Source organism: Neolamprologus brichardi, chromosome 3 (genome assembly GCF_056152115.1).
Source record: "Neolamprologus brichardi isolate AB-2024 chromosome 3, ASM5615211v1, whole genome shotgun sequence".
Taxonomy (NCBI): Eukaryota; Metazoa; Chordata; class Actinopteri; order Cichliformes; family Cichlidae; genus Neolamprologus; species Neolamprologus brichardi.
Genome location: NC_142106.1, coordinates 30,784,110 through 30,808,167, shown reverse-complemented (window position 1 = coordinate 30,808,167; position 24,058 = coordinate 30,784,110). Strand labels below are relative to the sequence as shown.

General features: G+C 45.0%; 2 protein-coding genes across 8 annotated transcripts in view; both read left to right on the top strand.

The window, feature by feature from the left end:
• The first annotated feature begins 116 nt into the window (after positions 1-116).
• Positions 117-13,597, top strand: rbm14b (RNA binding motif protein 14b). Of its 7 annotated transcripts, none has more exons than XR_437488.3 (6): positions 117-376; positions 2,889-2,999; positions 4,431-4,783; positions 5,034-6,081; positions 6,297-9,067; positions 9,538-13,597. XR_437488.3 is itself a non-coding variant. In XM_006805487.3 (5 exons), exons 3-5 carry the CDS (start codon positions 4,435-4,437, stop codon positions 6,625-6,627), a joined length of 1,728 nt encoding a protein of 575 aa, XP_006805550.1. In that variant the 5' UTR covers positions 117-376; positions 2,889-2,999; positions 4,431-4,434; the 3' UTR covers positions 6,628-13,597. The 7 variants fall into 7 exon arrangements, 4 of the variants coding, with proteins under 4 accessions (XP_006805550.1, XP_006805553.1, XP_006805552.1 ...); XR_437486.3 differs by having other exon boundaries at positions 6,297-9,665; positions 10,470-13,597; XR_437487.3 differs by having other exon boundaries at positions 6,297-9,665; positions 10,409-13,597.
• A 557-nt stretch (positions 13,598-14,154) lies between these two features.
• Positions 14,155-24,058, top strand: part of actn3b (actinin alpha 3b) — a 37,731-nt gene continuing 27,827 nt past the window's right edge. Inside the window, exon 1 of the mRNA XM_087836282.1 lies at positions 14,155-14,561. Coding sequence (XP_087692408.1) covers positions 14,427-14,561 — 135 coding nt within the window. The 5' untranslated portion in view covers positions 14,155-14,426. The remainder of the gene's footprint in view (positions 14,562-24,058) is intronic.

Genomic DNA, 24,058 nt, shown 5'->3' with positions numbered 1-24,058 from the left:
TACATACTCAACAAATAATACGTAAAGATATCGATCTCATCGATCCATTACCAATACCGGCGCTGATATCGATACTGTCGATATTAGGATCCCACATAAACAATAATCCTGCACTTGGATGTAAACGTGCCATCATTAATTGAGCCCCCCTCGCTTGTTGTTTGGGGGCTTTGTTCAGCTGTAATACACAAAGGCTCATGCGAGTCTCTGTGTGTGCTTGAGTCATTTTGGTGGCTCTTCTTTTGTGAGGATTCAGCATCCTCCCGGTGCAGCAGCAGCAGCAGCAGCAGCCCTCCCCCTCTGCAGCCTCTCCAGCAGTATGCCCGACGTTCAAACGGAAGCAGGCGCTACCATTTTGAAACACAGCACCGCTTAGGTAAGATGGTAGATCCTTTTATTTAATCGCCTTTTCTGCACCCTTATTCTCATGTGGGAGCTCGTTAAAGCCCGCCGTCTGAAAGCTGCGAGGGGGCTGCTGGTTTCGGCGCTGTTGTAGGGACGGAGAGCTTTAGATCGCCTCGCCGTTTCACTGTATTCATTCCTGTGCGGGAGGAAGAAGGGGAGGGAGAAAAAATGTGGTGTTACATTGTATCGATCTGCCACCGAGAGTCATACCGTTGTATCTGGTATTAGTATTGATCATCGACGCCTCCCAATCGGAAGTGAAAGTAAGTGTGTTTAATGCGTGTCCGTGGCTGTTTGGCTGTCGGGACTTTGTTTGGTTTTGCTTTGAATCGCCGAGCGGAACCAAACAAGCATCTGCTCTCTCTCCCTCTCTCTCGTGTCTCCATTCACAAAAACACGGACAGCCTGTCCGACCAACTCATCTCGTGTCTTTTCGGTATTTGTGAGCTGGTAAATAAAGCGAGCTGTGGAAAATGTGTCGACTCAGCGCCGTGCTGCGTCATCACAAAAACAGCTTTCCCCCACCACCACCTCTGGTTTATGCTTCACTTGAACCCAGTGTTAGTGCAGCAGCCATACTGTATGTGAGCGGGGTTCACCCAGTGTGGAGAGCGGGTATCTGTGGTGGTGCTGGTGGTGTATTCGGTAAACTCAAACCAAAAAAACTAGAAACCCAGTTGTGTGGTGTTGGGGTGGGGAGGTGGGTTGTCCTGTAAAACATGTACAGGCTGAAGTGAAGGGATATGCTCACTTCTAGCTCCATATTTTTATTCTTGGGCCCTGTTCACGTTATTTACAACTGAAGAAATTCCTGGTGCAGCCATACTGTCTTCTGATTGGCTATCCCTCGCAAACAGAAGCTTCCTGTTGAATGCAGAAACAATTCAAAATCCTTCTCCTCACATGCAAGGTCTTGGATATTCAGTCCCCATCTTATCTTAATGACCTTATAGTACTATATAACCCGATTAGAGCACTTCGCTCTCGCTCTGCAGGCCTATTTGTTGTTCCTAGAGTATTTAAAAGTAGAATGGGAGGGAGAGCCTTCAGTTTTCAGGCCCCTCTTCTGAGGAACCAGCTTCCAGTTTGGATTCAGGAGACAGACACTATCTGTACTTTTCAGATTAGGCTTAAAACTTTCCTTTTTGATAAAGCATATTGTTAGGGCTGGATCTGGTGACCATGAAGCCTCCCTTATTTATGCTGCAATAGGTGTAGGCTGCTGGGGGACTCCCATGATGCACTGAGTTGTTCTTCAGTCACCTTTTTGAATCACTGTGTGTTTATACACCTCACTGCAACGATCTCGAGCTCTCTTCCACAGCATGTCTTTGTCACAGATGGCCGCCCCTCCCCGAGCCTGGTTCTGCTGGAGGTTTCTTCCTGTTAAAAGGGAGTTTTTCCTTCCCACTGTTGCCAAGTGCTTGCTCAAAATGAGTGGCTTGATCGTTAAGGTTTTCTCTGGATAATTGTGAGGTCTTAAAATCACAATACAAAGCACCTTGCTGCAGTGATTTGTCGCTATATAAACAAAACTAAATTTAAACCGAAGATGGGCGGAGCTTCTGTGCTCATATACAGAGGTGTGTCATCTTAGGGTCAGATTTAGTAATGTGTTACAGCACAAAGTGGTTTCTGGCATAGAAGGAAGTACTGTGTGTATTTAGAAAAGAGCCCAGTGACAAGATTGTGTGTAAGTGGACATGGAGGACGAGGTGGAGGAACGCTGAGACTTCTCAGACCGACCATGTTGGATATGTATGCTGGGAGTTCCTTTCTGAAGGTACAAAATATAGGGAGGAAACTATATAAATCAAGCGTGCAAAGCGATTTACTGTTTGTGACACACCGTTTACTGCTAATTTAAGATTTAACGGAGGAAAAAGCTTGCCCTATTTTTTTGTGTTTAACATTGAAATGAACTGATTGCGCTTGTGCTTGGAAAACGGAGCAACTTTTGTAAATTACACGCAAAACTAACCACACTTACAAGTACTATTTGGGGATTGCGCTAACATGCTTTTTCCACCCTGTTCAGTAATTGTGTCTTTAAACTGACTCTGAAACTGTGGACTCAAGCTCGCTGTCTGATGTCTAATGATTGAGAAGTCATTATCCAAAGAGCGTACGCGGGATAATCCTCCTTTCTCACTCTCAGAATCACCAAATTTTGCATTACTATTTGCTAAAGATCTGTTTTTCACTGTGTCAGTCTCATTTTTCTTTAACATAATTTTGTATTATTTTATCATATTCCATATAAAACTTTGTAAATATTCAATATGAGCCCATGACCTGTTTATTGTAGATTATACTACTTTTATTATTATTCTTAATGCTGCTGAAAACATGAAGCATTAATATGGGTAAAATACATCTTAAATGTGGCCAAAATCAAAGGTTTATTTACTCAGATAATTAATCATTAAGTAAAAGATCCATCTATCTATTCATCTTACAAAATTCACTTATTTTCTTTGCAGCATGACCTAAAACAAGAGACACTGGGTCCACTGGAAGCGATTTGTTCCTCTCGTGTCATTTACAAACTGACGGCTCACCACTTGCAAGCGTTCCAGGATCCAGTTGCCTAGGTAACCCACTAATATGCTTACTGACAGGTCATATGGTAACAACACTATCCTGTGCTCACACTGACAGTCGCCTGGAAGTTGAGAAAAGATGCTGAAGTCACCAGCTGTCCTCTTTCACTTTATGTGCTCCATGATCACCACATTGCTTCTGGTGTGGATGCATCTTAGGGCCGGGATTATGCTTTCCCCGTCAGTCCGCTAGGGTCCATTCAGGTCCGCTCCACATAAACGTCATCATCAAATGGTGAGCGAGTCCACAGTAGAGTATAGTCGAGGCCTTAGTCATCAGCAGGGTGTTTACCGAGGTCACAAAGCGAGGAAGCAGAAGACCATTTTCCAATAGAGGCCTACACAACCGGAAACCACAGACGTCGCCCCCTGCTGGCTATTAATATGAATGCATGTTTGAGGCACTTTGACTTAGCTACTTATCAGAAAGTTGAACGCTACATCCATATTTGTGCCTGAGATGACCATATTAGGCATATTTCCTCTAGTGAGATCACACAGAACCAGGAATCGACAACACTGTATCAAACTGAGCTTTAAAACATGATTTATCTCACAGAGATTATTTCCACATATGCGGACCTCATTACAAGAAACTTTCACCACAATTAATATGAACATTTGGTGTTATAACGGTGTATGTGTGACAGAAAAATGAGGAAAACTGTGATAGGTCCTCTTTAAAGCACCCGGATTCATGAAAGTCACTATAAATGCGTCGTGAGTTCAGGAGCAGCACTGCTCCTTGAAGTTGTTGGTGCAAAATGCTCCATTGGCCTGTCTGTCTCCTCTGCACGAGGGTGACTCATAGCTGCATGGGTAGTCACAGCCTGCTTCTCGCGAGTGAGAGCGACGTCTCCTTAAGCGAACTCTGTGATCTCTGTGGCATTTATCGTAAATGTTTAGCGGTTATTCGCTAGCACGATCTCCACTGCTCTGTTTTTACATAATATGACTTTATCTGACCTCAGCGGGCAACTCTGAGGCAAATCTGTGGTCAGTGTGGTATTCAATTTGAGGAATTTGAATGTTAATCTGCCTCCTCATTCATGTGTAAAGGTTCTTTATCAAGAGTGTGTGTATATATGGGTGTGTTTAACGTTTTCTCCAAATAACAAGTCTCTTTTACTCTATAAGCTAAAAGTTGATAACTGTGATTTTTTTTTTTAGTCGTCTAAAAATAAATAAAAGCTTTAGGCTTGAGATAATGACATTTCCAAGCTTTTGATGCTCATACACTGTGTCTGCTTTTCACCCCTGTAGTCTTCCCCTTGTCAGACTAACACTGAGCCAAAGGTGTGTCTTCATGCTCACTCAGTAACTGTCACGTCTGGGGCAGCTGATAGTCATACCGTGTTGCTAATCCTTTCACTTATCTCTAAACAAACAGTCAAAGCGAACGCTCCCCCTGTTTCTCCGCAGCGCCATGGACAAGAGCCACACAGTGAAGCTCTTCGTGGGTAACCTGGCATTGGACACCACGCAGGAAGAGCTGTCGGCCATCTTCGAACCCTACGGTCAGGTGGTCAGCTGCAGCGTGCTGCGGCAGTTCGCCTTTGTGCATCTGCAGGGGGAGGGTGCTGCGGAGCGGGCCATCCGGGAGCTCAATGGACGGGAGTTTCGTGGTCGGAATTTGGTGGTGGAGGAATCGAGGGGGAGGCCGCTGCACTCCACCAAGGTGTTTGTGGGTAATCTGAGCGGCATGTGCACCACAGAAGACCTCCAGCAGCTGTTCCAGACGTTCGGGAAAGTCCTCGAATGTGACAAAGTCAAAGGTAAGCCAGGTCTCTACTCACAGTTGAAGTGAAGTTTAAGTTTAGATTCTGTTTTATGGTTTAATTATAGCTGCTGAATTGCTGGGAGCGCCTGAAAAAGACTGCAGAGTGCAAAGTTCAAAGTTAAAGCTAATGCCCCGATTGTAAAGTTGTGCACTTTCCTTTGGCACAGTTCATTTTCCTAGTAAGCAAATGTGATCCTTATTATTATCAGTGCACTGAATCACATCCAGCCATTGCTTTTCCGCAGGCTATGCTTTTGTTCACATGGAAAACAAGGAAGATGCGCTACAGGCCATCGAAGCCCTGCACGGCACCTCCTTCAAGGGCCGGCCCCTGTCCGTAGAGCTCTCCAAGGTCCAGCCCAGCAAGCAGGCGCCGACGGGGAAGATCCCGTGTGTGAACTGTGGGAAGCAGGGCCACTATGCTGGAGAATGCCCTGTGGGGAAACCTTCTCTGGAGCAGTACCAGAGTCAGGCAGCGGTCTTGGCTGCTGCCGCCGCTGCGGCCGCCGGCCTACCGCTGCAGGTCCAGCAAAGCGTGCACAATTCAGTCTACAACACCTCCACCTTTGATCCCACATATGCTGCTCTCACAGGGATTACCACCGGGACACGCACAGATGGGAACCCGGTAAATCCAGCTGTTTATGGTGCCCTTGCCAGCCAGGTGTACGGTGCCAACGTTGCCAATCAGCTTTACGGAACGGTGGCCAATCAGGCCGCTCTCACGTCAGGGGCCACGCAGGTATACAGCTCCATGACACCTAATATTTACGGTCAGGTGGCTGCGTCCCCAGCAGCCGCCGCTGCTGCTGCCGCCGCTGCCGCTGCCTACACAACTCCGGTTTACACCCCGACGATGGCCAACCACCCCGTCTATCTGGCCGCGGCTCCTGGGATAGAAATGCCAACAGCGGCGGCCGCCGTTAATCCTGCCTACTCTGTAGCGCCTGCGATTTACAGCGCCGCCGCACCAGCCTACGCTCAGTTAAGCGCCATGGGAGCAGCGGACCCGACTACGGCTATCTTTGAGGCTGCCAGGCAGGCGCATTACTTCGCCCAGGGCCAGCAGGTTGTGGCTGAGCAGCAGACGGCAGCTGCCGCCACAGCAGCAGCTGTGGCAAAGTCCGGAGAGAGGGATCGTAGTCCACTGCGGAGGTCGGCACCTCTGCTTCCGGACCCTGTGATGAAGCCATTTATGTACCAGAGGGCCAAGCCACGCCGACCCCTGCTGCCCACGCCAGCTGGTCGAGCAGCTGAAGAGGCAGTGGAAGCCGCAGAAGACCCCATGGCCAGGTAGGATATAATCTTTGATTCTGTTTCCTGCTAAGCAGCAGATGTGAAATAATGACAGAGATCTTTCTAAAATGATTATTTCAAGATGCTCCCTCACCTTTACAAATCTGATGTTGTTCTTGTGGTTTTAGCTCGTGTTTCACTGTCTTGCAAGCTATTTTCTCTTCAACCAAATTGGACCTTAACCTAACCATCTCTGTCCTCCCCGGTCTTAGGTACTACGCGGAGTACTACCAGCAGCTCCAGCAGTACCCACAGTTCCAGTATGCCTACGCATCACCGAGCACAGTGACCGCCATCCCTGGCATGCCGGGAATGCAGGCCATGCAAGCGGTCCAAGCAGTTCAGGCTGTCCCCGCGATGCAAGCCCAGCCCGTCGCCACGCTGGATGCACTCAGGCCAGTGGTCCCCGCCGCTGCGGCAGTGGCAGCCGCCATGGCTGCGCCCAGGGTGTATGAGCCGCCGTTGCCGCCGCCCACGCGCAAGGAGGCCATCCTCCGCCGCCCCGAACTCTCCCTTCACACGCCTGAGCCCCCCTTCCGATAGTCGCACACAACTCTCTGCCCGCCCCTCCCTCTTTGCCCTGAACCCCTCCCACCCTTCACCCTCCCTCACCCGCCCCAATCTCCTCTTCCAACCCCAAACTTGACCACCTTACAGCAGCTGTATGTACGTGTGTGTGTGTGTGTGTGTGTGTGTGTCTGGGGGCTCTAAGTGTGTGGTATTAAACTGGGGACTCCTTGGTTTATTAACCTGCTTTAGGAGAAACTTGATACGCCAGCCTTGGTTCAGTTTGCACGCACACACAGTGCAGCCACCGAAAGGGAGGCTTTCATCTGTCGCGCGGGCATTCTTTGTGCTTCTCAGTTTTACTTTTTTATCGTGCCAGTCTCACACTTGTGCCAGTATTAGGCCGACCCGCTCGGCCGTTTCATATATGCCTTTATTTCCGCAAACCCAGTTATGATTTTCTAAGGCCGAGACCTTCGATTGACGACATCAGCCATCCTCCTTAGGCCTAGATGATCAGTTAGGGCAGCTAATTTGAAACCTTTTTTGCCTTATGTTGAAGAGTTTCAATTTGCAACGTAACCAGATGGAAAGTCAGGGCGACGCTCTCGCGCGTGACGGCTGCGCTGCGTCGCGTCCGGCCGAACCAAGGTTGAGTCTTCTTTGTTTTTTGGTTTGTTTGGTTTTTTTTCGAGGGACGTTTTGTCTTGAATGTGACGTGGGCTGTGACGCGTGTGAGAGGTGAGGGCTTGCTGACCTTGCAGCGCACAAACGCAGCAGCAAAAAAAAGAAAAAAAAAACTGCGCCTTGCCGAAAAGGAAAGGAGAGAAAAAAAAAAGAGTAAAGCACACATAAACGTACTGTAATGTATGTTTGGATCTCCCCTTTGACTCCCTTTTTTTTTTTTCTGAACCCTCCCCTCCTCCCCTCCCGCTCCACCCTTACTCTAACTGCAGCAATGAAAGACACTGCTTCACCTCTCCCTCTCTCGCTCTTTGTAATTACAGCTGCCTACCTCTTACAGCAAATTTCAATGTCTATTCTTTTCTATTGTGTTCTCTTATATTGTCGGCAGTTCCCGCTCCTTGTAAAGGGACAGGGTCAGCAGTTTAGAGGGGGAGGAGCCAGATATTACCGACAGTGACTTTTTTTTGTAGATGTTCCGTATGGAGTCCATCATTTTCAGAGGCCTTTTTTAAAAATAGTGTAAATGTGTTTTTTGTTGTTTACCTGTGACGTAAGTCAGCCTGGGATGTGATGAACTGTAAACGGTGGTGAAAGGAGGGAGAAAAAAAATCAATGTGTTACTACTGAGGGAGCAGTTTACAAAAGGATCTTTTAATCGCATCCTGTTAGAAACCACGATGGTATGTGACAAGCTCAATCATGTGCCTATAAAGCCTCGAGTGAAGTGCATTAAGTGGAGGGACCTCCCATTTTTAAGTGCTTTTGACATTATTTTTTAATCATTTCAAGGAGGGCGGGGGGAGCCCGACCTCCAGAGCTTTAGTATCCAGAAGGCTTGGAGAGCGAGCGAAGCTTTCTCTGGGATTTGTTTCACAGCTCTTAAAAGAAAAAGCCACAAACCGAGCCTTCACGGGTTCGTTACTTTACTAGCTGCTGGTTAAAGCAGAAACGACAGTGATAGCACCAATGAAGTGAGAGGTGGGGCAGCGTCGTCCACGTGCTTCTTTGACCCTCCGAATACCAGACCAGCTTTAGATTGCGATTGCAAAAAAGGGAAAAGAGCAAAAGTGTCTGTTTTAATATATCTGTTAGAGCTTGTAGAACTGGACTTTGACGAGTGGTAAATCCCACCCGCGTAGCTCTGCGTTTCATTAAAACAGCCACTTTCAAAGTATTTTGCAACTGCTATGTGACGGCGGTCTGCTGCACACGCCCCTTTACTGCCCTCCCGTTCCCCTCTCCTCCTCCCCTTCCTCTCTCTCCCCCTGTGTTTTTTTTTTTTCTTTCTTTCTTTTTTTTGTTTTTTAGCAGTTAAGCGACTTCTTTGCATCTCACGGTGTAATCTCTCTCTGTGTCGTATATACAGAACACATACCAGTTGCATCCTTTGTAGAACTATGTGGTTTGCGAAATGTCTTGTTTGCCATGTTTGAGATCGTATTTTTTAGAGAAGTATTTTAATTTTTTTTTGCCTTCTTTTTAAGAAAAATATAAAAAATCAAAAGTTAAAAAAAAAAAAAATCATTCAAAAAAAAATCAGCATGCTTTTTATTGAGAATATGTATTACTATAAACCTTATTATAATAAAGAATGTTTTGGCTGACACTAATGTGGTAAAAGAAAGCAAAGGGTTTGGACATTTCCCCTTCTTCTTCTTCTTCTTGTTTATGTTGTTCTTCTCCCACTATCTGTTTCTCTTGTGTAAAATGACCACCAGACCCATTTGACTGGGGACCCAAGGGGGAGACAGGTGTAGATGCTGGCCCAGCTTTGCTCTCTTTGGTCGGGGTAAGTGCAGGTTGGTGCTCCTTTCCTCTCTCCAGCCTCTCAAACTCAGTGCAGACCAACTCAACCAAAGGGTTTTGGGGTTAATTTGCATTTGAGAACATGCATTTCAGCGATTCATTCTGGCTCTGTAACATTAAAAGTTAGAAAAAAATGATTTTTTTCTTGTAGGAATGATGTTTTGGCACAGTGAGAGCTGGGGAGAGGCACACAGATAGAATGGCCTGGGTGCATTTTGATCTGTGGAGCAGTCCTGTTTCCTTGGGCGGGTGGGGGGTTTGATGGGTGTGTGTCTGGTCTGGTCTGGTCTGGTATCTCTCCCCTGCTGTACCAAATTCTCCCTCTCCGTGTGTCTCTGTGTCCTCTCTGCTCTCAGACCTGCATGTGTGATAATCTGTAACTCTGCCGCACAAACAAACAAACAAACAAGCCCCACGTCAGTCCAGCTTGACTAACTATCTCAACTGAAATAGGTCACCGTGCCGCCTGGAACGGCCGGGGTGCAGCCGTGCGTGAGCGTGGCGGCGTGAGCCATGGGGACGACTTTTAGCGCGACGCCAACGCAGCGGGAACTCGTTCTCTCTCTCTCTTCACCACCAAGGTAAATAAAAAAAGTTTACAAAAAAAAACAAAACAAAACGCAACAACAGCAGCAAAGAAATCATAAAGAGCACTGACTTCCCCTCTCCCAACCTGCCGCCCCCTCCTTTGACTGTGCCTTGAACAAACACTCCTTCCCCACCTCCCTCCTCTCCACACTGCCATCGCCACCTTCCTCCCCCACCTCCCCCAGTCCGTAACTCCTCCTCTGCTGCAGTGGCGGTGCCGCGGCTACAGCCTTGGGCTTCTCCTCTGTGGGTTTGGTGGGCAGGGTTTGGGTGGGGTTAGGACCCCTGCACAGGTCTCAGTCAAGTCTTGCAATCAGCTTTAGGAGGCGACTGGCGCGCCCTCTCTGTCCTGCTGGTGTGTGTCTGTGTGTGTGTGTTAAAGAGAAAGAAAGCTTCTTTTTTGTTTGTCTATTTTTCTGTGGGCGGTATTTCATTGATTGGTGAGGCTTGACACCCCCACCCTACACACCCTCCCCCCTGCCCTCGCCACCGCCGTATTCGCCGCCCTTGCCCCTTCCCTGCCCGCCCCAGTTCCCTCCTTCTTCCCCCTCCCCTCTCTCACACCTCCTCCTCCTTAACCCCGCCCTCCTGTGCGCCTCTCCTTTCCGCCGTTCACACACAAATACACAGCGCTTTTTTTTTTTTTTCTTCACCCCCCTACTCCCGCCGCCACCGCCGCCGCCACCACCACCACCACCACCTTGGATCTGGGTTTGTGGCTCTGGCTCGGACTCAGACTTCCCAGAACCACCCACCTAAACCCAAACTTCCCACCCACCCTCCTTTTGTTACCGTAGTGGCCTGGGCGTGCCAACGGACAGTGTATGTGTGGTGGCCCGCCGCCGGACTCAGTAACACGACACAGAGAGACTTCAGTGTTGGACGAGCCGCTTTGCTGAAACTGTTGAATGATGGGTTTGCGCCACACAGCTGTGGAAGGGATCGTAACTCCCATAAGACCTTAGCGCCATCACAAAACGAGATAAACCAACAGGGGGTTTGCCTTGGGTCCCTCACAGCCTGTGTGCCAATCAGAAACGTCCTATAAGATCGGCCGAGCTAATAAGGCCAGTCTGACCTGAAGATTCTCACCAATCTCGGGACTCCTGTAGGACTTTTCTGGTACGGCAGCTCTGTTTCTCTAATCCTAGTGTCAGCTGGACCGGCTGGATATGTGCTATGAGTGACTTGTATGAGGTGTGGCTATTAAATAATGAGACGTCACACCGGTTTGACTCACAGAAGCTCTGTTTTGTTGTTTAACAGCCACGCCTCGTCTACATTCTTACCTGTTAAGACTATTGATGCACACACACAGTCCCGCACACACTCGCTGTATGTCAAATGAGTTTGTCTCACATTTGCTCCGACCGCTGCGAGACGGAGTCGAGACAAGCGTGGCGCTGCCTTTCTGTCCGCCTAACAAACTAAAAGGAGGTGGGGAGGATTGAGTAGATGACTTACTGATAAGGTGAGTTGGTAGTGGAAGGATCCTTTGGCCCAAAGCTACTTTCTAACCTCACCTTTCTGATCTTGGAGCATCCCATAATAGAGTCACTGGCCAGAACCTTATCAAAAGGAAACGTTGTCGCACACAGTGTCTGTGCTAATAATAACGAGCCCTAGAATCTGATGTCTCTGTTGCTTGGATACAAAGTGCAAAAAAACTGATTTTTTTTTGCGTTCACAGACACATTAAGTTTTTTTTAAAAAACACAAATGATGAGTTCATCATGTTTGGATGCATTTAGAGGCACATAGAGGCTAGTTTTATTTCTCTCCAAAGGACCGCTGTGTAGGATTTAGTGGCGTTCGAGGACTGGACGTGTAGTGCAGGATCCATAGTCCTACATTAGTGCACATTTGCCTAGAAAGAAGGATTGTGGGTATTTTACAGATGCAGAGGCCATGTGTAGATGTGGTGAAAGACCAAAAAGCACATATCCTGAATGCTGATTGGCCGAAAAGCTGGCTCGAACAGGAAAGGGAGCAATAGTGCAGTTCACCACAAAGAGGAACAACTGTGTCCGTTTTCATTGCTTTCAGTCACTCGGTTTCACTTTACTACAAAGGACCAACGAAAGCACAAAAACAAGGGTAGCCTGTGTCACTAAATGGCGCACACATTTACAACCAGGCCGCCATGGCAACAGCACGCAACCACAGCGTGAAGTTGTGAGTCTGCAGACCTCAGCGTAGCAAAGATTAGAGAAAACGTGAAGGGCTCTTTACACTAATGAAAACAAACACAACTATGAGTACTGCATGTAATACTGTATGTAATATAGTCACAGGCGATTGCCCACTCCCTGAGCATGGTCCATCTGGAGGTTTGCTCCTGTTGAAAGGGAGTTTTTCCTTCCCACTGTCGCCGAAGTGCCTGCTCAAAGAGGGTCGTCTGATCGTTGGGGTCCTCTCTGTTAATGTAGGGTGTTACCTTCCAATCTAAAGCGCCTTGAGGCGACTGCTGTTGTGATTTGGCGCTATATCGATAAAATTGAACCGAGTACTGCATTCTGTTTCCACGAGTAAATCCTACACACTGGTCCTTTAAGCAGTGCAGCTGATGAAACCCCTCCTCAGCCTCCATGATCAGGGCACACGGTGCTCCAGTTTTTTTCCCCCCTCCAGCCACCTCACCCCTCCCCTCCAACTCTGCCGGCTCCTCACTAAAAAGGCTTCTTCTGGTGCTTGTGAGTCTAGGCTTCCCGTGCTTGGGTGAATGCAGCCACACATCTCTTAAACACCCCCGACCTCCCCGCGCACCCTCTTGCTCTGAATTCACAGACAGACAGAGCTGCAGCCTCCTCTCTACTTCCACTTCCTCACCCAAACTCCCCCTGCCTTCTGTGGTTTGGACAGCTGAAGAACTGAGATACTCTGCACACACACACACACACATTTATATAGATATATATTTGTGTATTGTGTTGTTTTTTTGATGGGATCCCACAGGGTACAGCAGACACTGGCAGAGATGTCCGGAACAGAACCCGCTCCGGCTTAGGTTTGAGCCCAGCCCTCACACTGTAGACCGTAATGCCTTTTTTTAGTTGAAGCAGGTTTCATTAACAAGACTTTTCTAGGTCATCTAGCACAGATGTGAATCACAGAATCACACTTCTAAGGATGCTTATCCTCTCTTCAGATAAAAGCATCAGGAGTGTCTTATCTCACACGTTACCTCGTATAGAGGGGGGCAGACAGCATGTGAACGCCAGCAGGATGCAGTGCAGCTCAATACAAAAATCACTGCATTTATTGATCATTTATAAGGTTTTTCTCCCCCTCATAACTGCAGTAATAGTGTGTTGGCTGGCATTCATGTTATTTTGTCCACCCTTCTGCCCTTATATGATTACAGGCCACCTGAGGCCAAGCCCATCTTTTTTTCCTCCCTCTCCACGGACCATTTCATTGTCAGCAGTCCCACGGTGGCATTATGTTTAGCCATTTCAGTTCCCACGGCTCAGCGGGTGCTCAGTCACAAACTTAATTGTAACCACAAATAGTCGCACAGTAGCTAAGCTTCTTCAAGTAGGTTAATGGACCAAGCTTAGTGTAGTTAAACGAAACGCCTCAGTTAATTACAGTTAATCGTTCTAGTTTCCAAAGACGTCAGGGGTGACAGAATAGTGTGTCATCTCAAGAGGAGAGCGATCGGGATCTGCTCCTCTTTCAAAGAAATCGAATCCAGCACAAACGCTGAACGATGAGGGGATTTTCACACCGTGAATGTCGGATCAAACATTTGCGTCAACATGTTTACTGTGAATGACAAGTCCTGATATGAAGACAATTATACTGTATGGTTGTGTGTGCATATATTTATGCCTTTTAGTCTGTATTTCTTAAGATGTTGAGGTATTTTTTTTCAGTCTGCATGAACAAAAATCATGAATAAATCTTTTTGTTTCTCATATAATTTGCCTGAGTTTGTTTTTATTTGCAAGGTTTGTTTTATTCGAGTTCCTCTCCAATGGTGCTTGATCCTTTGCTGTGTCGTTTATGACAGCAGGAACTATGCATTTTACCTGCAGCCTAATTTTAGAGTGAGGAATAAGATGGCGTGAGCTGCTGCCAGTGAGAGCAGTGCAGGGAGGAGCTGCTTTGCCTGGGGTTAGATTAAGCTGGAGTCAGAGCTGAGAAGTTGTCAAAATCTCAGAAATGGGTGTCTTAATTTTATTGACCCATGTGGGGTTTGTTTTTTGTTTTTTAAAGAATACATGATTCAGTTGTTTGAATTTGTAGGTAGGCTGAAAGCACAGAGGCCTGGCTTTGCCATTGAGGATCATTAACAGCAACAGGTGCATTGCACAGGCCATAAAAACCTCTCTGCTGAAAGGAGGCGTTATTGACATACTTCCACACCACTCACGAGCCCCCTCATCCCTACCCGCGGGAGACCACCCCGCCTTTCACACCTTTTTAGGCCCAGAACCTGATACCCACGCTGTCGGTTCCCGTACTTATTGGGGTGCGGTCACGTGTGCCACTTTTGACCAGGAAAGGAGCACCGGCCAGCAAGGTCTTCTGGTAGTGGGAGCACCACCTCCGCACAGGCACCTCGCACCAGTGGAGTCTGGTCTCTGCAGCCCCTAACTCTCTCTCTCCCCCCACGAAAGCGAGACCTCTAAGTCTCAAGGAGGTTGTTTGGCCTCACGGCGTCATCTTCCTCGTTTCTATTGCTGATTATTTTTTTTTCTTACCAATAAGCTGAGGGGGACGCGTAAAGTCCTGATTGAGGCGGAACCATGACAGCTGTCGAAACCCAAATAACATACACCAACTCCTACACGATCCAACATGAAGACGCGTACATGACCCAGGAGGAGGACTGGGACAGGGATCTGCTGCTGGACCCCGCCTGGGAGAAGCAGCAGCGGAAGGTAGGTTTGGACAAAGCGGTTTCGAGTAGCGCTTGTGCCGACGTGCGTAATTACGCACAGATCGGACCTCTTCGCTCGCGTTCAAGTCAGTGAGCGGCGCTTTAAAAAAATGCTTTTAACACGTTAACAAGGCAGACTGAATTTAATTTGGGAGTCAGTGGTGTTGGTCTAATTGTGTGAAGTCTAATATGAAACTGCGCCTTCGCTGGCCTCACACCTGGCACTTCAGTCCTGCTTGAAGCTGTGTGGGCAGATATTTTAGGCTGTGGAACTTTCTCAGTGTTGTCTTTCAGTTACCCCCGATTGCCTTGCAGACTGTCTAAATATATTACCACCTCCCGAAGGTTTTTGTTTTCTTACTTTGCCTGCGTTTTTTACTTAACTTTTAAAGTACATGCGAGTTTATAGGGATATAAGGACATTAAGCCAACCTGGAGATAATTAGAAACAGCGCACAGGATGCAAAGGATGGCGTAAAAGCAGAGGGGAAATACTCACAATAATTATAAAATTTGTTAAGTTACTTTAGACCAATATAAGTATGCCTTTTTTTAATTATCTATACCACAACTTCCTATTAAAACAGCCTCTTATGTTACTGAGGAATATTACATTTGATGACTTAAAAAGTAAAGCAACAACTCTTAAAGTATGTCTTTAATCTTATTTTGAAACCTATACTGAACGAGACTTGGGGCGGGGTAGGGTTTGGCCAACCTTTAAGGTCGCATGGAGAAAGAGCATGACAGGTGTGTTTAATGAGCTGCTGGAGCAAAAGTCAAGTGACACAGGTGATGTCTGCCACGGCACACTGGGGCAAAAACAACACCGGCAAAGGTTAATGAGCTACACTTTTGTCTTTGAGGTGTTCACCTTGCACACAAATGACCCACTGCGATGTTTCAGTTCAGTGAACAGACTGAACTGATTTTCATGTTTGGTATTTTTGATTCTAAGGGTTGGTAATTGGTCGCCATGTTGGATGACCACAGCCTTCACCTACCAGGAAGATTTCTGTTTCACGTAATGAAAGAGAGCTACCAAAACATATTCAAATTAAACAGGAAGTTTCAGCTGTTTGCCGCACCTGACTCAAAGTCATTAGCCTTCTCTTCCTAGCTGGCATGTCAGAAATGCAAAGGGAGCAAGGATACGTTCAGTTAACATGATTTCATAGAGATGTTAATCCTGTAAAACCAGAAATAATTACCAGGAAATTTTAAGCTCGATTTTTCATTGAATCTGGAAAAAAGAGAGTAAAAATAAATGTGCATATATGAGAGTTAAGTTGTATCATTTTTAGCTACATTTGGCTTTTTTTGTATAATTTATTGCTCACAGCCGGTTAAACAAAGACATGTTTTAATATAGTCAAAAGAAACTCATAAAATGTAATACAGTTAATGTTATAAGGTTTCACTTTTTTTTTTTTTTTTTAAGGTTTTCTTGTGTTGCTGTACAGTTTGGCTCAAGAAAAGTAAAAGCTGAGACTTTGGCTTCAGCTAATGCAGAGATGGCACATGACTTTACTCTAAAGATGACACATTTGGACTAATGAGGTTTAAATCAGCAATAAAACCTTCGAAAAGTTCAACATAACTTCCAGCTACTGTTTGTGTTCAGCTGAGCTGAAGAGAGCAAAAAGAAAAATCACCTTTGTGAAATATGTCTAATATTTTTTTGAGTATTTTAGGAATCCCATGCTCCTATTCTCATCTCTGACAGTTATTGAAGTGTAGGGGCCGTGCTTGCTTCCATATCCTACTGTACTCAAAGACATAACCTAATCTAACCTGTAATCTGTAATCTGGGTATAGATCAGTGAAACGGGCACATTTTACGGCATCAGCTGCAGTGAATCTGCAGAATTGTTCCGTCAATGAAAAATGTCTCCCAGAGCTGAAGCGCAGTGACAGGCTGAGAGACCTCAACAGATGGTAGCAGAGAGGAGAGAGAGAGCGAGATGGATGGCAAGGCTGTTAAGTATACACCCCGGGTTGGTTTCACAGACCCACAAATAAACGTCTTCCTAAAAATACTTCTTAACTTGCTTGGCTCCAACTTGCCCCCCTCCCCCGCTTACTTTCTCTTTATCGCTGTGTCTTTTCTCTGAAAACTTCCTTCACCACCATTTTTGGAATATTTGCACATCTCTTGTGATTGCGCCTTTTTTAAACCGATTAAAAATGTTGCCTTTCTTACTTTGTCTCATGCAGACCACCAGCCTTTTACGCTCAGGGTCATAAAACAGGCCTTGAATAAACCTCTACAGCCCAGCGAGTCTTTAGTCTTCACCCCTCATCCTCCCCGGGGAGCCGGTCATGGTACTCTACTGCTCTCCTTGGCATGTAAAATCTAGCTTAAGGAGCTGATATCAGCCCATAAATATAGCCGGCACTTCATTCTGCAGTGCCGAGAATATGAAAGGGAAGCCTCGAAGCACCTGTTGTCTCCTCTGTCCCTGAAATTTCAGTGGAAAAAGCCGCTCACCACTTGCTGCAGTAGTAAAATGTTTGTCAACACACAGTGATGCCAAATCTGATACCACACATTAGAAATGGTGTGTGTGTGTGTGTGTGTGTGTGTCTGAATTGTACATGCTGACACTGGTTTATATTTATCATAGAGCATGGCTCCTTCTTTGCTAAGAAGTGATTCATGACTTGATTTGGACGAGGCATTTGATTTAAGAGGAGCTGGCAAAAATTGTGTTAGATATTGCATCTAGGGGAAAGCTGTCGGAAGGAAATATGAGATATGAAAGGCCGGAGTGATGAGATCTGGCTGCATCTTATCTTGGCGAGCTTCTCTCCTCAAAGCAACTGTAATCCTGGAAATAAGGAGGGCTGATCCAAGTGGATGGAGGAAACCGGTCCGGTTAGAGCCAGAAGTTCTTTTCGTGGGCTTTCGGAGCTTTATTGATGTCTGCCTCAAACAGATGACGGGCTGACAGGTCCAGCTCCACCGCATCTGCAAAAATAAGTGATTGCTGTAGGCGCAATCAATATCTGTTTAAAGATTTACTCTCACTGCAGAGGGCTGCAGAAGACTGCGCTCACAAGAACACATGGAAAGGCTTTTTATTTAAAAAGGCGATGCTTTCGTCCTCCTGTGCAGCAGATCCCTCTGTTGGCATGCAGCACTGAGATAACTAGAAAAGTAGAAACTATCATTATGCTAAAAAAAAATAAATGAATAAAGATTCAGTGCTATGACTTAAGTCATCTTCTGTTTCACATTGTTAAAGAGTTCAGCTGCTAATTCACTAAGTAAAGCTGCCTGGTGACGCTCATGTTAGCAGTAATCTAAAAATATCCATTACATGAGGTTATCAGCAGCCGTGTGCTTAGCTGACCTGTTAGCAATAAAAGCTCAGTATACGTACACACAGAAGAAATTAGACTGGGCAAGTTGAAAAGTATTTAAAAAGAATAATAATCATTTATTTTTTCCCACACTGACACACTGTTGGTAATATAGGAGAGGTAGCTTAAACTGATACCTAGTTTTAGCGTAGCTTCCATGTGCCCACACAGAACTGTCTGTGCAGCCGTACCAAAGACGGATCGATATCTTAGGCGACAATAACATTCAGTATTAACCAATCACAGATAAGAGTGGTGCCAAATCGAGCTGTGTCTTCAAGTTAAGTTGCTATTTTTTTAGGATCAGTAGCTGGTAAGTTTATAGACAGAGACTCCGTGATTTTTCCCCTTTCCAGTATTTTCCCTCAACCCCTAACCAATCTCAGCAGATGGCCCCGCCCCTCCCTGAGCCTGGCTCTGTTGGAGGTTTCTTCCTGTTAAAAGGGAGTTTTTCCTTCCCACTGTTACCAAAGTGCTCACTCATCTTCTGATTGTTTTCTCTATTATTGTAGAGTCTTTACCGTAGAGTATCAAGCCCCTTGAGGGAACTGCTGTGACCAAGTGCTACAGTAATACAATTGAATTGAATTACACTAACACACTATTTTAATCGAGATCTAATGAATGGGTGTTCGGTGAAGTATCAGGGGAGGACAAGTTCTGCGTGATGAGGCCCAATCACGAGTAAAATGCAGGTATCTGTGTCATCTCCACTCCAACACAACACATCATATTCTTGTCCTGCAAACAGAAGCATAATTAGAAAAGGGAAAATAATCATATAGAAAAACCTTTTTCACAAATCCTGTTGGAAAACACACTAAATCTCACAACATGTTAGAAAAAGAGAAATCTGCAAAAAATTTGGGCTAAATATAATCAGTTCCCCCGTGCACATCGAGGCCTTTGTAAAAAGGCAACAACAGCCTCTAGACATGTTTTAAAGAAGAATTCTATTATTAAGTCGAAGCCTCTCATAGCCTATCATATCATAGTGTTTGTTTATTTTCATTTTCTACAGCAGCACTGAGTTTGTCCAGTCATCTCACATTAAGTGATCTTCAACCTAATTCTAAGATCAGATCTTTATTTAACATCTTTATTGTCATTGTTGCAGAATCAATGAGAAATTGTTTAGCAGCACAGATCTAAACTATATATTAATAACAATATAAAAGAAAATACACTCTCACACAGACTTACTATGTGGTGCAACATCATAATTATGAACTCTGCTTCTAAGATTTGCAGTGAAACATTTTTCTCTCTGCTTTCCTGTTGCGCTACATTTTCTTTCACACGGTGCAAAATGAAGTGGTCCAAACAGCGTCCACCATCAGAGCCAACTGTTATAACGTTAGATTGAGTAATGTGATATTTACCCACTCAGCCTAATGTAAAGTCCTTCTGTGTGGGCGAGGAGAGATCTTAACAGGCTGAATAATCCAGTCTATTCTTGTCTAATCTCATTTTATTACATTTCAACGAGTGATCGCCAGCGTGGCAGACAGACCAGGGTTGTTGATATCTCATACTTGATGCTCAGAGACGGCGCTAAAGCAGTGGACCTCCTCAGAGACGACGATTTGAAAAAGCATCATGCAGACATTCATGTTAAAAAATGAATCTCCAAAGATTAGCGACATTAATTATGCCTTAAATGTCAGCAATGCTTCAGCACGGCTCCACATAAAAGCTACTTATCAACTTTCTAATGCTTCAGCAGCCTGGCTGCTGTCTGTTACCTCGATGCTCATCGTTAAACTCAACACAGCAGACTCAAATCACAGCATCATCGAAGCATTTGCATCATATATCATCAAGTGAGTTGATGAAAAAAGGTAACAGAATGGAGCAGAGAGTCTTTCTAGAGACTTCATCTGCTCCACTTTATAATAATTTGCATCTTTATTGCAGATCTGATTTGTAATTTGGCTCATCGGGCCCCCTTTACTCATCCCTGCTCACTGCCTGTGCTTCTCTACCCAAGATGCATCTGAGAGAAGAGGCATCTTACGTTCCCCTCCCATAATTCACTCAGTCATGTGACATGTGAAGGAACAGTAACACCGCTAATGTGATCGCAGTGTGTTTTAATTCCCCAGCCCTGTGGAGCTTGCACTTATTTAGGAGCACAGAGGAGACGTTTTGGTGCTCGCAGCCAAAGAAAAATTGACAGGGATGCCATCTGAAACATAGTTGCTGCTTCTACAACACTTTATCACAATAAAGCCCTTTGTCGTATCTCAGCGGCATCTATATTGATCACTCAATAAGACATTTCTTAAAACAAGAGAATTGCCCAGCAAATTTTGCAGAACTTTTTCAGTTTTACTCTTAAATTGTGTCCATGTATACCGTATCTGTTTTTGTGCATCTGTATGAGAGCTCAACGTAAGCGGAGAGGTGAGAGAGCCCGCAGTCAGATCAAATAGCAGTTGCTATTCCAGAAGCTGTGTCCATGTAGGGAGGCTTCTATAAACTGCTTTAGTGCAGGCGCAGGAGCCCGAGGAGGCTGTGGGAATGGCTGAGGACTGTATCTCTTATGTGTGTGTGCGTGTGTGTGGAGGGCTACTTCTTCATGGTGTTACACTGTATGCACTGCATGATTTGTGAGTTCTTGTAAGGAATGAAACAGTCTGAAGGCAGAAAGTTGTTGCAGAGTGTTGTAATGGTAAAAGCAGATACATGATACGAGCATGGCGCAGCGTCAAAAGAAGAAATGGTGATTGATGAGCTGTGAGAGCCGCCATCTTGATCTAATCACAGCCTGTATGGGATAAAAGGGTTTAAAATAGTCGATGAAAACTGCCGGAGTGACCACGGCGGTGCTGCCTTGCAGTTCTGTGCACCATGCAAACAAACTGAGCTAAAGCAGCACGCAGGTATGTTTGAGTTTCACACCTCCCAGTTTCAGCTGTTCGTACTCCTCAGGCTCATTCCTGGTGTTGAAAACGGAGAAAATGCTGCATGAGAGAGGACAACAGAAGCCCGCCAAGCGCCGTGCCCCTCCGTAACTAAACACACATAGAGGACAGATGGCCAAACACCTGCAAAATGTCACCTCAGGTCCAGGCAGTGTGTATGCTATTGAGTTTTCATGTAGTAATGAGACGAATGAGACACCTGAACCTGTCTTTATAAAAAGTGAGCTAAGCTCATAATGTTAGGGCTGAGTGCTTGCTGCATGCACCAGATATTTATAGGCCGCAGAGGATGAGATGGTGAGTCTGTGCCTCATGATAGGACTGAGGTCACAGGGATATCATTATGTGCTTTATAATGGCTTTAAAAGCTGTATGCTATTCTGTGGAGGCAGCTCCAGTTTCAAATACCAAAAACAAAAGCAAAATAACAGAGTTATTTACTTAACTGACAGTCAGCTGTAAATGTATATATTTTACTTTATTAAAGGTTTTAAGACGAGCTTATGGGTCAAGTGTTGCACATCAGCAGCCTCCAGGTTCTATATTCATGCAAAATGACTTACAGACGTTCCTATTATAAAGGCGTCTTTATTAATGGTTAATGTCGAGAAGAGTTCTAGCAGCTCATATTTAAAAGAAATACCGAAAAGAAAATTTAATAGCCTTTTTATTTGACTAATTTTACCCTCGTGTGTCCTTCTGAAACAGATGTGGGCTTTTTATCATTGGCCTGCTCCAATGATTGCTTGAGTCTGAGCTCACCACATAGATGCAAACTGAGGAATGACGAAGCAGCCGTCATGTGTGCTCCTTCTGGCTTTAGCTTCCCAACCCGCAAATAACAAAATGAAACCAGAGTTGTGGGATCGCCTGGCCCGAGGATTCAATAGCCTTTTTGTGGTTCTCTAATGAAGGCCGAAGTCAAAATCACAAGGTCATCTGTGACTTGCTCTTTTGGCTAAATGAATGCTGAGAATTGTAGCTGGGGCGCATCTACTAGAGGCAGCCTCGGATCAGTTTCACACACCGTTTTTTTTCACGGTCGAGGTTTCTGTTAAGATGGAATTAGCTGACCCCAGATCTGCCTGGAGAGTTTTGCCTCTTATTACAGAGAAAGAACTTGCCTACTGAAATTAGAAACAACCCCCCGCCGCCACCAACCCCCCCATCCTCAGTCACAGGCGCACTGTCATAAATCCTCCGCAACCACTTACACCAATTTATCTCCCCCACCGTCAGTCTTCAAGTCCAGAGCTCATTAAATGACAAAAGAGTCGACATGCTGCCACCGCCAACCGTGAACCTGTACACTCACCTTTATTCTCCACCATCAATCATGCAGTCAATTCACCTGCTCACTCATGTAACAAGAAAGAGGCTGAAAGCTGTAATAGAGTGAACAATGCAAGATAAGGATGGCGCGAGTGTGTGTGCGTGTGTGTGTTTGTGTGTGTGCTGCAGTGCCAGCAGAAAATAAGGGTTATTAAATACACCCCAGCTGACAATTTAAAGTAACAGCACTGTGAAAAAATAACTTTTCACTTTGATTGGTAGTTTTTCAAGTAATTAAAGCAGTACATCAGACATTGCTTCCACATAGCTGGCAATATAAAGAGAGCTTTACAAGACTGCTGGCTGGCTTTTGTGTTATCTGGCATGAAAGTTCACACTGAAATTCATATCAGCCACAGGATTAATCAAGTCCTTTTGTTTGCACTGTGAGTTTGTAGTTTTGGGTGAAATTACTCAACAAATATTGGATGGTTGTCATTTAATTGCTTTTTGTAATCTCTGACTCCTGCCACAGTCAGTTTAGAGCCAAATACCACAGACTGTATGTAGAAGATGGATATAGCCGCTAGGGATGTCACCAGAGCCAATACTTATACTTTTTGATGCCAAAATCCTGAAAACACGGTGGTACTGTGGAGACAACACAAGTATTCTTGTGTGTCCTTACATGATGAAGGGCACCCACAAGAACAAGGAAAAACTACATGTGGAAGATGGCAACTAGCAAAGCCGCTGAGATAGCTTTGCCCCAAATTATCGATAGCTGGATATGGAAGTATGTTGTGTTATGTTGAAACACGCGTTACTTTTTTGTTTGAGACAGCTTTGCCGTTTAGAAATCAACCAGCGCACCACATGCTGAACCGTTTGTAGTGGCTAATGTTGTGTTGGGGATGTAATGAATCCCAAAGATTTAGTATTTGGTGCTAATATGAGTAGAGTTAGCTTGTTCCTAATTCAAGATGAAATTAAAGAAAGATGAAACAAAATGTGTATTTAGACAAAAAATATTCCTTATCAACATTATATTTTATTGACAATAAACAATAAAACGTTAGAATCTTTGCCGAGTAGCCTGCTAATGTTAGCATTAGCTTTTATTGTAAACATTTTACCCTGTGGATCAAAGCTGACTTCACATCAGTAATCCTGCTGTCTCAAACTAAACATTATAGTGCATTTCAGGATAAAATGAGAAGGATGACACTTTGTATTTTTCTAAATATGAAGTTAAACTTACTATTATTTAAACAGATCTGAATGTTGGTCTTTTTAGCTGCTTTGCTAAATTGGAAGGATTTCCTTCCTTGGTCTGAAAAACCAAAAAGTTTTCATATTGCAATTTGGAAATCAGTTATTATCCGATGATGTGGGCGTCCCTCTTTTTCTTCTTGTTGAGCATGTAAGGGTAGACTAGGACACATGTAGCTTTATACTGCCCCCTTCAGGTCTGGAAGACCACTTCGGTACATACCCTGCCAATGGCTACGTTACCAAAGAAAAACAAGTACCGTAAGTATCAGTTCTGGTGACATTCCTACTTTGTATATATTTTATATATCTTGCTAATAAGCAACCATTTTGTGAGAAACATGGTATTTGGCACCGACTACTAAATGTCTCTTATCATGAAATCCCAACTAGCCACTATAAATCATGTTAGAGGTCACATGACTCAAATTCTGAGAAATTCTTAATTAATTTGATGTGTAAATGTAATTTTCTCATAGATTTACATTTACAACCAGACAACCTGCCACCTGCTGGCGTTTAGGCGGGTTTTGAAGGCACTTTAAATTTTCATATTTCAGACGAGAAGTTCTCCATCCATCTTTCATGCATCTGTCTCTAATAATTATGTTCCAACAACACTGCAAGACAATCATATGATGTACAATATACGTGATATCTC

Excerpts from the sequence above, each read along its gene's own strand:
- rbm14b (XM_006805490.3), top strand. The coding sequence starts at position 4,435 with ATGGACAAGAGCCACACAGTGAAGCTCTTCGTGGGTAACCTGGCATTG. Across the intron at positions 4,784-5,033 it reads CGAATGTGACAAAGTCAAAG|GCTATGCTTTTGTTCACATG; the intron begins GTAAGCCAGGTC and ends GCTTTTCCGCAG. Across the intron at positions 6,082-6,296 it reads GCAGAAGACCCCATGGCCAG|GTACTACGCGGAGTACTACC; the intron begins GTAGGATATAAT and ends CCCCGGTCTTAG.